We start from the raw sequence: 16,503 nt of genomic DNA, 5'->3' as shown, positions 1-16,503 counted from the left end.
GATAAAAGAGTAAAGTAGGACAGGGATGGTAGACACAGTGGTGCGCTTATGCACGCCCCTTACTGACCTCTTAGAAAGGGGGAGAGCTCAACTCTAGACAATCTAAGGTTGAAGATTTTGGGATTGGGGAAGAAACCACAGAGTCATGTAGTGAATTCCAGGCGTTGATCACTTCAGCGATAAAGTCGTATTTTCTGCAGTCTACTTTAGAGCGGTTTAAATTTAGTTTGAATCTATTATGTGCAAGTGCGTTGTTGCGTTTGCAGGTGAAGTAGTCATTAACAGGAAGGACATTTTGGTATATGATTTTGCGAACGGTGGTTAGATCAGTTCGGAGGCAACGTAGTTGTTAATTGTCTAATTTCGGTATTTCAAGTCTGGTGGAGTAAGGTGTTTTTTTTGCGGGAGGAGGAATTTTGAGTTCTGTTACAACTTTCTGTAAACTAGATGCACCAAGTCAAGGAATAGAAGAGCTGTCAGAAGGAACATTTTATAGATGTAGCTTCTCTCCCGTCGATACCTCCTAAAGCTGTTTTTCCTGTTTTGTTGAGGGGTTTGGGGGCTTTGTTATGAAAAGATCTTCTCAGGCCAGGGGGGACTCTGTTTCTTTTCAAAGGAGGAAGAGGTGTGCAGGCATGGTTTATCATTCCAGGTGAACAAAACTGCACCTACCGAAACTCCTCCTTGCATATCTAAGTCATGTTGTAACGCCTGGGAAGTGATAACTCGCCCCTTCAAGGGGGGGATGGGACAGAGCCAAAAGAGGGGGGGAAATGTTTATGCTTTTAACTTTTTTTTCCAGAAAAGAACTGGTTCATTTTACAGTTTGTTATAAAAGCAAGGTACAGTGGTACCTCTAAACTTAATTTGTTCAGTGACCAAGTTCTTAAGTAGAAAAGTTTGTAAGAAGAAGCAATTTTTCCCATAGGAATCAATGTAAAAGCAAATAATGTGTGCGGTTGGGGAAACCACAGGGAGGTTGGAGGCCCTGTTTCCTCCCAGGAGATTCCTAGAGAGGCCCCACAGAGGCTTCTCCCCGCCTTTTTTGGCCCTGTTTCCTCCGAGGAGATTTCTAGAAAGGCCCCACGAAGGCTTCTCCCTGCCTTTTCCGGCCCTGTTTCAGGAGATTCCTAGAGAGGCCCCACGGAGACTTCTCCCCGCCTTTTCCGGACCTGTTTCCTCTCAGGAGATTTCTAGAAAGGCCCCACGAAGGCTTCTCCCTGCCTTTTTTGGCCCTGTTTCCTCTCAGGAGATTCCTAGAGAGGCCCCACGGAGACTTCTCCCCGCCTTTTCCGGCCCTGTTTCCTGTAATCTCTCTAAATGAGTTACATTAATACGACTTTTAAGCTTTTTATTCATGATGCTTCCCTTTGATATACTTTTTTTTTTTTAAAAAACCTCTACCATCTTTGGAAGGACTCTAGCTTTGTGGATGAAATGTAGCTGAGGAGCCCTTATCTATAAATATTCCATGGGAGACATAGCCAACATGCACCGTTTGAGACTTGTAACCATCGTTTTTGTTCAGACTTTGGGAGCTAAGAGCCCTTGAGCTTTTCCATTTTAAAAAATGAATCCGTCTGAGATATCAAACCATTTAATTACAATCCTCTGGTCCTAAAGAGTCTTGTTTTTCCATTTTGATTTATATTTTGCAGCGGAAAGGGTGGGAAAACACCGCAGTATCTCTAAATTGTGCTGCAATGATTCAAGGAGATTAGAGTAGAAGGCTTTCTGGCATACGCTGGTTTTGCTGCTTCCAACTCAGAAATTAAAACTCAGCCGAGGAAAACACATCCTGCCTGTTTCTTGTGTGCCTATATATATAAAAAACCATAAATTCACATATGCAGTGTTTCTTTTCCTCTTCTTTTGTTTCAGAGACTTGTGAAGACAGGGGAAAATAATTGGTCTCTTCCTGAACTGGTGCATGCGGTGGTCCTTTTAGCACATTATCACTCCCTGGCAAGTTTTGTTTTTGGCAGCGGCATCAATCCAGAGAGAGATTTTGGGACCTCCAACGGCTACCGACTCATATCAGTTAACCACTTCTGCGTTTGTGATCTCGCCAACGACAACAACATTGAAAATGCAACTCTCAAAAGTAACAGCTTTGGGGTTAGTGTTTGAAGGTTGCTCTTTTCTCGTCTCTCCCCTGACTTTTGTTGATGTTATAAAAGCTGGCTTGGAAGGGGAGATCCATTTCGGCTTGTGGGTTTTCTCTCGAGTCCATCAATGCTCGGAATGTGGGAAGCAAAATGCAAATCCCAGCAGAACTAAGATCAAGGGTTGGGTGGAGAGCAGGGGCTGAAAAGTCAACAGAGGTATTAGTTGTAGGGCAGTGTCAGTTCTTGGAGGAGAAAATATTGCTGGGTTTCGGACGCAGGCAGTTGGTAACGATTTTGAAGAAATGACCCACAGGAAGAGAGGAGGCAACAATCCCCAACAATTTCCCTTTTAAATTTTTTGGCCATAGCGATTTCCTTCTTATACAGAAAATATCATTGAATTCCAAACTAGAAAGAAAAATACAAGTTTTCATAAACTTTAAAAAATGTTATTAATACAGATAAGTATTAATTCAGATAAATAAACTACAGAATAAATAGTGCAGAAAGGAATAGAAGAAAAACAGGGGGAAAGTTAGAAAATTGTAAAGGAAAAAAATCAAATATATAAAGAAACGGTTTCCCTTTCACAAATATAAACAATGTGAGTAAGTTATCACCATCTCTTAAAATATAATAATTTCTTTTCTTTTTTTGTGTGTAGCTCTTATCTATAAACAAATGCTTCAACTCATTCAATCCTCATCAACAAAAGTCTATTAACGGGTTACCAGAAATATCAACATATCCATTTTAAGCTTGATTTAAAAAAAAAAACACATTTTAAATGCATTCCTTTTTGTTATAAACAATCGTGATCTTTAGTGCTTTCAAACTCTATTCCTAGAACTTGTTTTCTTTTCCTTTTTTCTTTGGCCCTTCTCACAAAATCCTTCAGAATTTTAAAGTCTCTTTTGTAAATCCAATATAAGAGAGCTATCCAAGTTGTTCTTTTGGTTTACCATTTTATACATCCCCTATAATTATTAAGACATTGGCTGGTTTCATTTGTAAATCCAGTCTAGCATCTTTTTCCATATCATTCTTGCAGTTTATCATTTTTAAATCCACTTTCAGATTGGTGTCAGTCTTATCCAGTAAAACTTGTTCTTCTTCCATAACATCTTTTAAACACTGTCTACATACACTCTTAAAGCAAACACTTAAAATTGACTTCTGGGTCAATTGTTCAAAACTATCCTCCAAAAATATTCTGCTCCATTCTGTGATAACAAGTGAAATATAAGTGTTCTTCCCTTATAATTGTTATCTTTAGTTTCTTCTGATTCCCTCTAATGTCCAAGATTCAATTTGCCATCCTGTTATTTCTTTTAATACAGATTTTTTTCTAATGAGTATTGTAACAACAATTTGGAAAAAAAATATTTCAAATCTGCCTGAACCCTTCATCCATTTATTACAAATTTCTGAAATCAATATTCTAATCACCCTTAAACTTATCTCTAAAACGTCTTTCAACAGATTTACCTTGTGCATGACATCGAATTTGTGGTTCAGAAGGCTTTTAATAGTTGAATTACAGCTAAGGGGCAGTTTCAAAAAATGATTAAGAAATACGTTTCCCCAGAACTTTGTGCCCGCAAGGCTATATTATGGCTCTAAAGTTGACAAAAATCTCTCAACTCCTAGCCATTCTAATCATAAGTAGTCTGCTTATGAGGAGCTGCTGTCTTGAGTGTAAATGGGTGAGCCAATAATAATAATAGTAATAATAATAATAATAATAATAATAATAATAATAATAATAATAATATCCACTGGAACTTGTGCCGGAACTACCATTTACCAGTGGCAAAGAACTGGTGGGATCATAAGCCCGAAAAAGTGGTCGAAAATGAGCAAGCAAAACTACTGTGGGACTTCCAACTTCAGACTGACCGAATTCTGAAGCATAACACACCAGACATTGTGATCGTGGAGAAAAAGAAAGTTTGGATCATCGACATCGCAGTCCCAGGAGACAGCAGAATTGAGGACAAGCAGCTAGAGAAATTAGTGAAATACGAAGATCTAAAAATCGAGCTGCAACGACTCTGGCATAAGCCAGTGAAAGTGGTCCCAGTGATACTTGGCACGCTGGGCGCAGTACCAAAGGATCTCAGCGGACATTTGAAAACCATCGGAATTGACAAAATCTCCATCTGTCAATTGCAAAAGGCCGCTTTACTGGGATCGGCAAACATAATTCGCCGCTACATCACGCAGTCCTAGGTGCTTGGGAAGCGCCCGACTGGTGATGAAATACGAAATCCAGAATAGTGACCTCGTTTGCTGTGTTGTACTGACATAATAATAATAATAATAATAATAATAATAATAATAATAATAATAATAATAATAATTTATTAGACTTGTATGCCGCCCCTCTCCAAAGACTTGGGGCGGCTCATAATCTTTCCTTTATCAGAAACTTTGTTAGCTAAAAAAAGCCCCATCTGGTCACCAATTTGTTCTAGACGCTTTAATTTGGATTTTTGCATGAAGTGGGAGTCCAATAGTCTAAATCAGTGATGGCGAGCCTTTTTTTCCTTGGGTGCCCCTTGGGTGCTGAAAGAGCATGCACACACGCTATCGTACATGCGCTAGTGCCCATACCCATAATTCAATGCCCAGGGAGGGCGAAAACAGCTTCCCTCACCACCACCCCGGAGACCCTCTGGAGGCCGAAAACTGCCTGTTTCCCAACTTCTGTTAGTTGGGGGAAAGATCAAAAGCAACATGAGAAAATATTATTTTACTGAAAGAGTAGTAGATCCTTGGAACAAACTTCCAGCAGACGTGGTTGATAAATCCACAGAAACGGAATTTAAACATGCCTGGGATAAACATATATCCATCCTAAGATAAAATACAGAAAATAGTATAAGGGCAGACTAGATGGATCATAGAAACATAGAAACATAGAAGTCTGACGGCAGAAAAGACCTCATGGTCCATCTACTCTGCCCTTATACTATTTTCTGTATTTTATCTTAGGATGGATATATGTTTATCCCAGGCATGTTTAAATTCAGTTACTGTGGATTTACCAACCACATCTGCTGGAGGTCTTTTTCTGCCGTCAGTCTTCTATGTTTCTAGTGGGCCCAGTTTCACCCTCGCCAGGCTTCAAAGGCTTCCCTGGAGCTGTGGCAGTGAAAAAAACACCCTCTCTGATCCCACCACAGGCTCTCTGGAAGCCAAAAACACCTTCCCAGAGCTGTGTGAGCCACAAATCAGCTGGCCAGCACACACATGCATTTTGGAGCTGAGCTAGGGCACAGGTTTGCCATCACTGGCCTAAATTGTATTTTCATCTCTATGGTGTATTTTAACTCTTTTCTCAATAACTTGTCTAACATGGATAGGGAAGAATGCAACTGCCCCTCCAATTAATTGAGCAAGGAACATGAGTATCCCTCTGCCCCCCAAAAAACTTCGGCGAGTATAAAATATAAAAAGTAGAATATAGAATAGAGGCGAGCTGCCATCACATTCTCCAGCTCCTGCTGACCCAGCAGTTTGTAAGAGGGCAACCATGAATAGGTAGATGGACACCATTTCAGTGGGCAAGTAAATGGGCACATAAAAGACATTCACCCCCCAAAACTGGGTGTCCCTGAGGCAAGACAATTCAAAGTGTTGGTTATGACCTTTAAAGCCCTACATGGCATTGGACCAGAATACCTCCGGAACCGCCTTCTACCGCACAAATCCCAGCGGCCGATAAGATCCCACAGAGTTGGCCTTCTCTGGGTCCCGTCGACCAAACAATGTCGCTTGGCGGGCCCCAGGGGAAGAGCCTTCTCTGTGGCGGCCCCGGCCCTCTGGAATCAACTCCCCCCGGAGATTAGAACGGCCCCCACCCTCCTTGTCTTTCGCAAATTACTCAAGACCCACCTTTATCACCAGGCATGGGGGAGCTAAGACATCTCCCCCAGGCTTTTATATTTTATGTTTGGTATGTATGTGCTATATGGTTTTTAATTGTTGGGGTTTTATATATCTTTTTATTATTAGATTTGTTCTATTGTTCTACTGCCTTTTTATTACTGTTGTGAGCCGCCCCGAGTCTTCGGAGAGGGATGGCATACAAATCTAATTAAATAATAATAATAATAATTTTTTTAAAAAGAGTGGTGTCACTATTCAAGCCTTTGAACCTGGTGCTCCCGACACAAATGTAGTAGTAGTAGAAGAATAGTAAGCGAAAATTAGTTTCACCTCAAAAGAGAATCAGTAACTGGTAACATTCTCCCACCTTGTGGTCTGTTTTAGCTCTCTGATTCGTTAAGTGAGCTGGAGGCCTTGATTGACAGAATGAAGAGGCTGCAAGAGGAGGACGAGGCTTCCCCAGAAGAAATGGACACACGCTTTGAGAAGGAAAAATCAGAGAGCCTGCTAGTTGTTACTGAAGGTACAGCCCTCTTGTGTGCTCCAGTGGAGCTTCTTTCATAATTCAGATCAGGCCCCCTGAATTAAATAAAATCAAGCTAAACCATAGATGTGTTTCTCACTTGCTGGAGGTGGTTCTGAGCCAAGTTTATACATGCAGTCCTCCTGCTGTCTTGGAGTATTCTTAAGTGGGAGACTCTTTGCATGTTCCCCTACACGGGCAATAAATCTTTAATCATGAAAAAAAAAAGTCTGGCAGGCTTTAGTTTATCTCCTCTCTCTCTCTCCCTGACATGCTAACTTTGCAAAAAGAAAATGCAAACGAAATTAGAAGGTGCATAAAGCATCCTGGAATGTTCAAATAGCCAATTCATCACTGGGAATATGAAATGACATAGCAAAAAAAAAAGCTTTGCCCCAGGTTAACTCAGTATTTCCCAACCTCAGCAACTTCGAGATGTGTGAGTTTCAATTCCTGGAATTCTGCAGTCAGCCATGTGACACCTTTGCTCTGCAAACTGCAATTAGGTGCCAGCTTGATTCCAGGTCCAATTTAAAGCGTTGGTCGTGATCTTTAAAGCCCTGTGAGTTATGGAGTTGAGCTACCTAGGGAACCATTTTTGTCCCTCCTGGTCATGCAGGAAAGGTATGTTGCTAAGTTTAAGCATTCCAACAGATGAGATCCCAGAAGAAAGCCTTCTTTGCCATCACCCCTGCCCTGTGAATCATTATTGCCAGGAAGGTGAATCAGGCCTCTAGTGTCCTGTCCTTCCAAAAAGGAATGAAACATGGCTCTAAGGCAGCAGTTCTCAATCTGGGTGTCGGAACCCCTTTGAGGGAGTTGATTTTACGACCTTTCTTGCCACAGTTAAAGCAATTACTGCAGTTGTTAAGTTAGTGTCATGGTTGATAACTGAATCTAAGAGGTCAGTAAGGGGCGTACATAAGTGCACTGGTGTGCCTTTCGTCCCCTGTCCAATTGTCTTTCCTTTCTCTCACTTATCATATATATTTTCTTTCTTTCATATATCCTCTCCTCTAAGTTCACTTTACCCTTATATAGATTACTACATGTCTATTTTTCTTCCTATGTATTTGTGTATTGGACAAATGAATAAATAAATAAAATAAAATAAAAATAAATCTGGCTTCTGCATTGACTTTACTGATCAGGAAGTTACACAAGGTGTAAACCAGTGATTCCCAACCTGGGGATCGGGACCCCTTTGGCGGGGTGTCAAACGATTGTTTCACAGGGGTCGCCTAAGTAAGACCCTGGGAAAAGACAAATTTCTCATAGTGTTAGGAACTAAAGCTTCTCTTCAGGCGCCTTGTGTATATTTTTTTTTAATGATGTTTTTGAAGCCAATTATCACCTGGAATAAACATTTTCTGATGTCACTCAGAATGGAAAAGGGAAAAGAGATAGATTACAAAGGCAAGACAGATAGAGACTCTTTCGACGGCTTAGTTTCTGTTTTTAATAACATGTTAGGGTTGATGTTGTTGTTATTGTTGTTGTTTTTAAATGCTGCCACAGACTTCCAGAAAGCCTGTTTCAAAAGAGATGTGGCAGGAGTCAGTCACAAAATAAAAAGTAATTCAAGGCTTGACAACTTTGGTTTCTTAAACTGCATTAAGAAACTATTTGGATGCTTGCCAGTTAGGTTTCTTCCCACATAGTTATGTTTTAATTGGCTAATGAGCCAGAATAAAAAATAAAGGTGGCGCTGTAATAGTTGGGTGAACTGAAAGGTTTCTTTTTAATGGGGCTACTAATAGACACAGAGCAGGCTTCCCCACCCAATTTCATTAGGAGTCAGCCCAGATGGGGAATCGAGATAATTTGCAAACACCTTTGCAGCCGTCAAGCTTCAAAAAGGGTGTTTAGCAAACTTAAATCCTTTTGAACGTGTAGTTGGCAGAAAGGAGAAAATGGTAAGAGAGAAGCCCTGCCTTTAATTGTTGGCACTGGTAATCCTCTGTTTACAATCCTTCGTTTTATTTATTGTACTGATTTGATTTGATTTGATTTGATTTGATTTGATTTGATTTGATTTGATTTGATTTGATTTGATTTGATAATAATAATAATAATAATAATAATAATAATAATAATTTATTGGATTTGTATGCCGCCCCTCTCCGAAGACTCAGGGCGGCTAACAACAATAATAAACACAACATGTACAATCCAATAATAAAAACAACTAAAAACCCCTATTATAAAACCAAACATACACACAAACATACCATGCATAACTTGTAATGGCCTAGGGGGAAGAGCTATCTCAACTCCCCCATGCCTGGCGGTATAAATGAGTCTTGAGTAGTTTACGAAAGACAGGGAGGGTGATTTGATTTGATTTGATTTGATTTGTATGCTGCCCCTCTCCGTAGACTCGGGGCGGCTCACAGCAATAATAAAACAATGTACAACAAATCTAATAATTTAAAAAACAGTAAAAACCCGATTATTAAAAGCAAACATGCACACAAACATACCATGCATAAACTGTATAGGCCCGGGGGAGATGTCTCAATTCCCCCATGCCTGATGGCAGAGGTGGGTCTTAAGGAGTTTACGAAAGGCAAGGAGGGTGGGGGCAGTTCTAATCTCCGGGGGGAGCTGGTTCCAGAGGGTCGGGGCCACCACAGAGAAGGCTCTTCCCATGGGTCCAAACGACATTGTTTAGTCGACGGGATTCGGAGAAGGCCAACTCTGTGGGACCTAACCGGTCGCTGGGATTCGTGCGGCAGAAGGCAGTCCCAGAGATAATCTGGTCCGATGCCATGAAGGGCTTTATAGGTCATAACCAACACTTTGAATTGTGACCGGAAACTGATCGGCAACCAATGCAGACTGCGGAGTGTTGGTGTAACATGGGCATACCTAGGGAAGCCCATGATTGCTCTCGCAGCTGCATTCTGCACAGTCTGAAGTTTCCGAACACTTTTCAAAGGTAGCCCCATGTAGAGAGCGTTACAGTAGTCGAACCTCGAGGTGATGAGGGCATGAGTGACTGTGAGCAGTGACTCCCGGTCCAGATAGGGCCGCAACTGGTGCACCAGGCGAACCTGGGCAAACGTCCCCCAAAAATGACTTTTTGAAGTTACAACAGCACTGAAATAGTGACTTACGCCCCGTCCTTGCAACTTCCTCGCAGTCATGTGATCAAAATAAGGGTGATTGGCAGTTGGCATGTATTTACAATAGCTGCAATATCCAGGGGTCATATGATCACCATTTGTGGCCTTTCGCCCTGGCTTCAGACAAGCAAAGTCAGTGGACCAAGCCAGATTTCCTCAACAACCCCATAATTCAGTTACAGGCAAATAATAATGATAATGATAAATAAATAAATAAATAATAATAATAATAATAATAATAATAATAATAATAATAGGCCACGATTCACTTAATGACTGTATTACATAGCAATAGAAATTCTGATCCAAATGGTAATTCTAAGTCAAGGATGATTTGTAATGCTGGAGGTATTTTCCCATATTGCTCAGAAAATGTAAGAATTTGGCTTTCATCCACTTTACTCAAATGCCACTAAAGTAGAATCAAACTTGCCTTTGGTCTTGTTTATCTTCTTCCACCCAGAGTCATTGACAATGTGCTCAATCTTTATTTGCCCCAGTTGGAAAATTCAGTGGGGTACAGTCCCAAAGGCTGTAAGATTAGGTGGGGGGGGGAAGCCAATGGGGAACCAACCCCAAGCTTATGCCCCATTTGGTAACATACAGTTGTTTTGAGATGAATCTGATCAGGGGGGGGGGAAGGTATATTTTACTATCTGCTGTACTTTTCTTTAATAGCGTTTGATGACGAATTAATTTCCGTGGGCGACGTTTCCTGCTACGTTGAAGATCCTGGGTTTGGTTACAAAGATTTCGCAAGACGGGGGGAAGATCATCTTCCAACATTTCGAGCCCAGGTAACTCTTACGCGACATGTGTAACTTTAACTGATGGAGGACCAAAACCCGAGGTAAAGATGGCAGCAGTTAATTGATAAGTTAATGTCACATCTATTTATTTTTTTATTTATTTTATTTTATTTGTCATACAAATATAGTATTGTATTGTAGTATGTTTAACATAATATAAGTATAAAGTAGAGATAGAAAAGATAAAAAGACATTAGGACAGGAACGGTAGGCACGAAGGTGCACTTATGCACGCCCTTTACAGACCTCTTAGAAAAGGGGAGAGGTCTATTGTAGATAATGTAAGGATGAAGATTTTGGGATTGGGGGAAGAAACAACAGAGTCCGGTAGTGAATTCCAGGCGTTGACCACCCTATTGCTGAAATCGTATTTTCTGCAGTCTAGTTTGGAGTGATTTACATTTAGTTTGTATCTATTGCATGCTCATCTAGGCAGGAGTTGCGACTTACCGCTACTACCGGTGGGCTTCCCTTAGAACTCTGCAACCCTGGTGTGCGCATGCACATCCGTGCGACATTTTGCTTCTGCGCATGCGTAGGAAACAAAATTTCGTGGGGGGACATGCACGAGAGAACTTTCGGTGATTTTTTGCTTCCGCGAATGCACGGAAGCAAAAACTCACTGAAATCTCACACGCTCACCCTCTCGCGAGATTTTGCTGCCTGCACAGAAGCAAAATCTTTCTCAGGTGCATACATGCATGCCGGAATCGCATACATGCATTTTCCCTAATGGAGCTATGGTGTGGCCTGTATCGGTAGCAACCTGCTACTGATCACGGCTGTTAAGTGAATCTGCAACCCCATTGATTTTGCTTGTCAGGAGGTTGCAAAAGGTGGTCACATGACCTTGGGACACAGCAATGGTCCTAAGCGTGAACCGTTTGCCAAGCACCTGAATTTTGATTTCGTGATCATGGGGCTTCTACAAACGTCAATAAGTGTGAAAAATAGTCATGTCACTTTTTTCAGTGCTCACTAAAGGAACTGTTGTAAGTCCAGATTGCCTGTACCAGAACTGTTTAGATGTAGAAAAAGAACGTAAGAAGAGCCATGCTGAATCGGGCCAAAGCCCATTCAGTCCAGCATTCTGTGCCCCACAGTGGCCCACCAATTGTCCATGGGGATCTTGAGCAGAAAGAGAAGGCAAAACCCTCCCTTTCCCTTGACCACCAACAAATGGTACCGAAGGGAATCCTGCCTGCCTCAACCAATATAGAGGCGACATATGGACATCCGTTTCAATAACCACCGATACACTTGGCATCCATGAATCTGTCTAATCCTGCCTTGAAGCTATCCAGGCTGACAGCTGTCCCAACCTCTTCTGGAAGTGAATTCCATAAACCAACGACCCTCTGGGTGAAAAAATATTTCCCTTTATTTGTCCTCGCTTTCTTACCTATGAGCTTTAGGGAGTGCCCCCTTGTCCTAGTATTGTGTGATAGAGAAAAGAACTATAAACTGTTGAACCATTAACATATTGGTGGAATTTTATATATTTTTAATAGGATTACACTTGGGAAAATCATGGATTCTCCCTTGTGAACAGACTGTATTCTGATATTGGGCATCTCCTGGATGAGAAGTTTCGGATGGTCTACAATCTCACCTACAATACCATGGCCAGCCATGAAGATGTTGACACCACCATGTTAAGAAGAGCTTTATTTAATTACGTTCACTGTATGTTTGGAATCAGGTAGGTTATACGCTGGCTGGGATAATGGATGTATTCCGTAATTTCCGGAGTTGTTAATGGTTACACTCTATAATCAACGGATGTTATGTATTGTAGTTAAATAGTACTTTACCTTTGAAAAATTAAGTATGATGAAATAGAGGCGATTTCGCCTGAACACAATGAGATAGAAAGGCATAAATGAATATGTATTTATAATTAAAGAACAGACAGTCAAAAGTAATATGATGGCATTTGCTCGAGGTAGTAATATCCAGCCACTATTTATCGTTTATTTTCCCAAGAACTGAAGAAATGCTTGTAGGCACAGGAAACTGTATTTTTTTCCATTTAGGAACAGAGTAAATATGATGTTTTTTAATATTAGATTTGTTCTACTACTATATTGTTTTTATTACTGTTGTGAACCGCTCCGAGTCTTCAGAGAGGGGCGGCATACAAATCTAAATAATAATAATAATAATAATAATAATAATAATAATAATAATAATAATAATAATAACTATGCCGTGTTAGGGGACACGCAAGCGTGTGAGATTTCGGTGATTTTTTTTGCTTCCACTCTTGCGAACTCCCACCTGGAATTCTGGAGCACAGTTTATTCATGGACAGTCACACACACATGCAATGCAAAATGCAACATTGTGTTTGAAATATCGCTTCAACCTCACTCCTGCATTATTCTTTACAGAACTTTTCAAAAGCATGACCATGACTCAATTGTGGGTGAAATTTTGCTAACTAAATTTCTTGGGGTTCTTGTCAATGAGATTCCACAAAATTCTCCAAAATGATTTCTAAGAAAAAAAAAATTCTTCCGAGAGGTTTCAACTCACAACTGAAGTTGTCAATTCAATTCAAAATGATGTTCTCTCCGCACAAAATAAACTGGGTGAATTTGATCCTAAGATTTTTTTTTTAATGAAAATTGGCTCTTTCCAAAGGCTTTTCAGGTTAAAAGTTTAGCAAAGCTAATTGAACTACATGATATTGGAACGGTAAGATTCACAATCAGGCATTTTTATCCTGATGCGCAGTTTGAAGAGATTTTCCAAACTATCCCACCTCCCCCCCCCCCCCAAAAAAAGGAAAAATAATTCCTTTATTAAAATATCACAAGCTCAGAAAATCTTCATCTCGTTTAGATATGATGACTATGATTATGGCGAAGTTAATCAATTACTTGAACGGAATCTGAAGATATACATTAAGACCGTGACCTGCTACCCAGAGAGAACTACCAAGCGCATGTACGACAGCTACTGGCGCCAGTTCAAGCACTCAGAAAAGGTGAGACCAGGGTGTCAAACTGGATTTGTTCGAGAGCCAGATAAGCATTGTAGTTATCTGCAGGGTGGTGGTAGGGAAGGAACAGGGGGTAGTAGTGGGGACACATGACGGACATTGCAGCACATTGCTGGCCAAAATGGGCTGCACGGAGGTCCAGTGAGGCCACCGCATGGCCCATTTCCGGCCAGCAGAGTGCTGCAGGAGGCTAAAAACAAAGCATGGGGGCCACCACACGACCCATTTTTGACCAGCACAATGCCTGCAGGAGGCTGTGGAAGTCAGCAGAGGCACCGTGGGCTGGTCCTTTGATATTTCCAGGCTGGCCCTGTGGGTCTTGAGTTTGACACCCCTGCTCAAACACATTAACCCATATCCTTTTTGAGTCTACCTTGTGGAATGGGTAGCAAGTTGTCATATCCATACACTAAACACACCCTCTCATTGCACACCCTCACTGCCGCACAAATCCCAGCGACCAGTTAGGTCCCATAGAGTTGACCTTCTCCGGGTCCCGTCGACTAAACAATGTCGTCTGGCAGGACCCAAGGGAAGAGCCTTCTCTGTGGCAGCCCTGACCCTCTGGAATCAGCTCTCCCGAGAGATTAGGATTGCCCCCACCCTCCTTGCCTTTCGTAAACTCCTTAAAACCCACCTCTGCCGTCAGGCATGGGGGAATTGAGACATCTCCCCCAGGCCTATATAGTTTATGCATGGTATGTTTGTGTGTATGTCTTGCTTTTAAATAAGGGTTTTTTAGATATTTTAAAATATTAGATTTGTTGTACATTGTTTTATTATTGCTGTGAGCCGTCCCGAGTATACAAATCTAATAAATGAAATGAAATGAAATTAATATTCTACACAATGATCCAGGCCTATCAGAAGTTCAGGAAGGCTAGAAACAGGCCTGTTTCTGGCCTCCAGGGGGCCTCCAGAGCCTGGTGAGGCCATTTTTGCCCTCCTGGAGGCTCGAAAAAAGCTTCCGAAGCCTGGGGAGGACAAAAACACCCCATCTCACTATGTGGTGCAGGAGGCTGACTAGGCCACACCGACCATGGCCATGTTTGCCCAGCAATTGGGCAAAGAACCCCTTGCTAAAAAAATTTGAAGCCCACCCCTGCTGCTACATGCAATGCTTACCAACAGGTCTTCTCACAGGTCACCTTTTGGTATCTGGGAACATTCAGCATGTGCTCCTTCATTTCAATAGGTGAAAACTTTTAAGACATTCAAGCTAGAGGTATAACAAGCAGGAAGAGGGAGATTGTGCATTGCTAGTTTGTTTGTCTCAAAGGTGCTTTTTCAAAAGGCATTTGGACTAGTTTTATTTTGAGAGAGAAAAAGAAGACGTTTCACCATTACCATCATAAATTCTGATGGTGGTGGGATGGAAGCCTTCTTTACATCACCATCCCCCTCATCACAACTGATGAAGCTTCTTGGAAGAGAAGCTAAACATCTCCTCCTTCCTCATAAACAATAACAACAACCAGTCCAGTTGCTTTTTGAAAAAGCACCATTGAGGCAACTACCATATTTTTGGAGTATAAGACGCACCTGAATATAAGACGCACCTTAGTTTTTGGGGAGGAAAACAGCGAAAAGAATCTGCTTACCAGGTACTCATCTGGCTAGCGTCCTTAACCAGCACATTATTTTATCCCCTGGTTGGGCCTTTAAAAAAACTTTATTTGGAGAGAGTAATAATGAAAGAGCTTGCAAGCCAGTAAGGGCTGGAAACATCATTAGCACCTGGAAAGAAACATTCAGAGCAAATAGAGCAATGGAAAAAAACCCTGCAAAGACTTAGGGCTTGGAAAACATTCTTCGCAAAGAGTAACAATGAAAGAGCTTGCAGGGTAAGAGCTGGGAAGATCGTTAGCAGCTAGTTAGGGCTGGAAAAAAGCTACATTCAGAGTATAATCCGCACCCTAATTATCAGCCTCTTTTAGGGAGTTAAAAGGTGCGTCTTATACACCGAAAATACGGTATGCCCCAGACGACTGAGAATCTCCAAAGACATTTACCGACTTGCTTCACTCTTTCCTTAGGTCCACGTGAATCTTCTTCTGATGGAGGCTCGCATGCAAGCTGAGCTGCTCTACGCCTTTCGTGCCATCACCTGTCACTTGACCTGACGGGCCCAACGCAGTCGTAGGAGCCAAACTTCCAAAATAAAGACGAGCAGTAAAATCTCCCCTTTTTGGGTGGCATCAGGCCTCTTTGGATTCCGTAGTGTTGAAAAGCTGAAGCTGTATGTCCGGCAGCTGTTTACCGTGCAATGATCTCTCGCTCTTTTCTCTGTCCCACCTTAATCTCTTTCCTGATGCTTAACTTTAATAGCCTTCGCAAACGTAACACTGCGGAACCGCATTCTCCTGCAGCGGTTTCCCGTTGAAGTATTGCTCGCAAACCCTTAAGACGGTTTGCTATCTCTGATCTTCTGCTGTGTGTTCTTTTCCCCCCCCTCGCGCTCAGAATTTAAAATGTCTTCTTTTCAGGATCCAACTATCGCACCCAGCCTCTCCTGTAGACGGTATCGTGCACGGAATTTGTCTTGTCTCTTTCTCACCTCTATTCTTTTATCTCTTTCTGGAATATTAACACGCCGTGTCCCTCAGTACGGTGTACGCTACGTTTTAAACCGATTTGCTCAGTTCGCTTGTTCTTACGTAACTCTCCAGAAATGTTAATTCTTCGGCGGTAGTTTGGAGGTCGTGTGGAATGAATGCAACTATTGTGTTTGCCTTTTTTTTTTTTAAAGAAAAAAAATGTGAAAGCAACTGCGGCTCTTTTTCCTGAATGCCGTGGTGGTTCTTCCCCCCTATCCATTTCAACTGTACTGGTTCAGAGACGGCCTTCGGTCCTATGATTGTGTGGCGTTCTGCCTTTCCGGGTGCGTGGGGATTCTTGGCAACCCAGGTCAGCAACTCCAGTTTTAACTTGGCGTGTGGGGGTTATTATTATTTTTAAACCAAGTTACTTTGTAACTTTTAACTGGTGCACGGATCAGGCAGAAGTGCGCCGTGTGCAACGCACACTGCCTGAT

The 16,503-nt window shown here is 41.7% G+C and overlaps 1 protein-coding gene across 1 annotated transcript in view; it reads left to right on the top strand.

Moving 5' to 3' along the window:
- Positions 1-15,651, top strand: part of SESN3 (sestrin 3) — an 85,136-nt gene extending 69,485 nt beyond the window's left edge. The window contains exons 5-10 of the mRNA XM_070749650.1: positions 1,882-2,118; positions 6,387-6,525; positions 10,332-10,450; positions 11,974-12,164; positions 13,310-13,454; positions 15,506-15,651. Of these exons, the coding sequence (XP_070605751.1) occupies positions 1,882-2,118; positions 6,387-6,525; positions 10,332-10,450; positions 11,974-12,164; positions 13,310-13,454; positions 15,506-15,592 (918 nt within the window). The 3' untranslated portion in view covers positions 15,593-15,651. The remainder of the gene's footprint in view (positions 1-1,881; positions 2,119-6,386; positions 6,526-10,331; positions 10,451-11,973; positions 12,165-13,309; positions 13,455-15,505) is intronic.
- The last annotated feature ends 852 nt before the right edge of the window (positions 15,652-16,503 follow it).

Source organism: Erythrolamprus reginae, chromosome 4 (genome assembly GCF_031021105.1).
Source record: "Erythrolamprus reginae isolate rEryReg1 chromosome 4, rEryReg1.hap1, whole genome shotgun sequence".
NCBI lineage: Eukaryota > Metazoa > Chordata > Lepidosauria > Squamata > Dipsadidae > Erythrolamprus > Erythrolamprus reginae.
The sequence above is the reverse complement of the archived record's forward strand: the minus strand, read 5'-3'. Positions and strand labels throughout refer to the sequence as shown.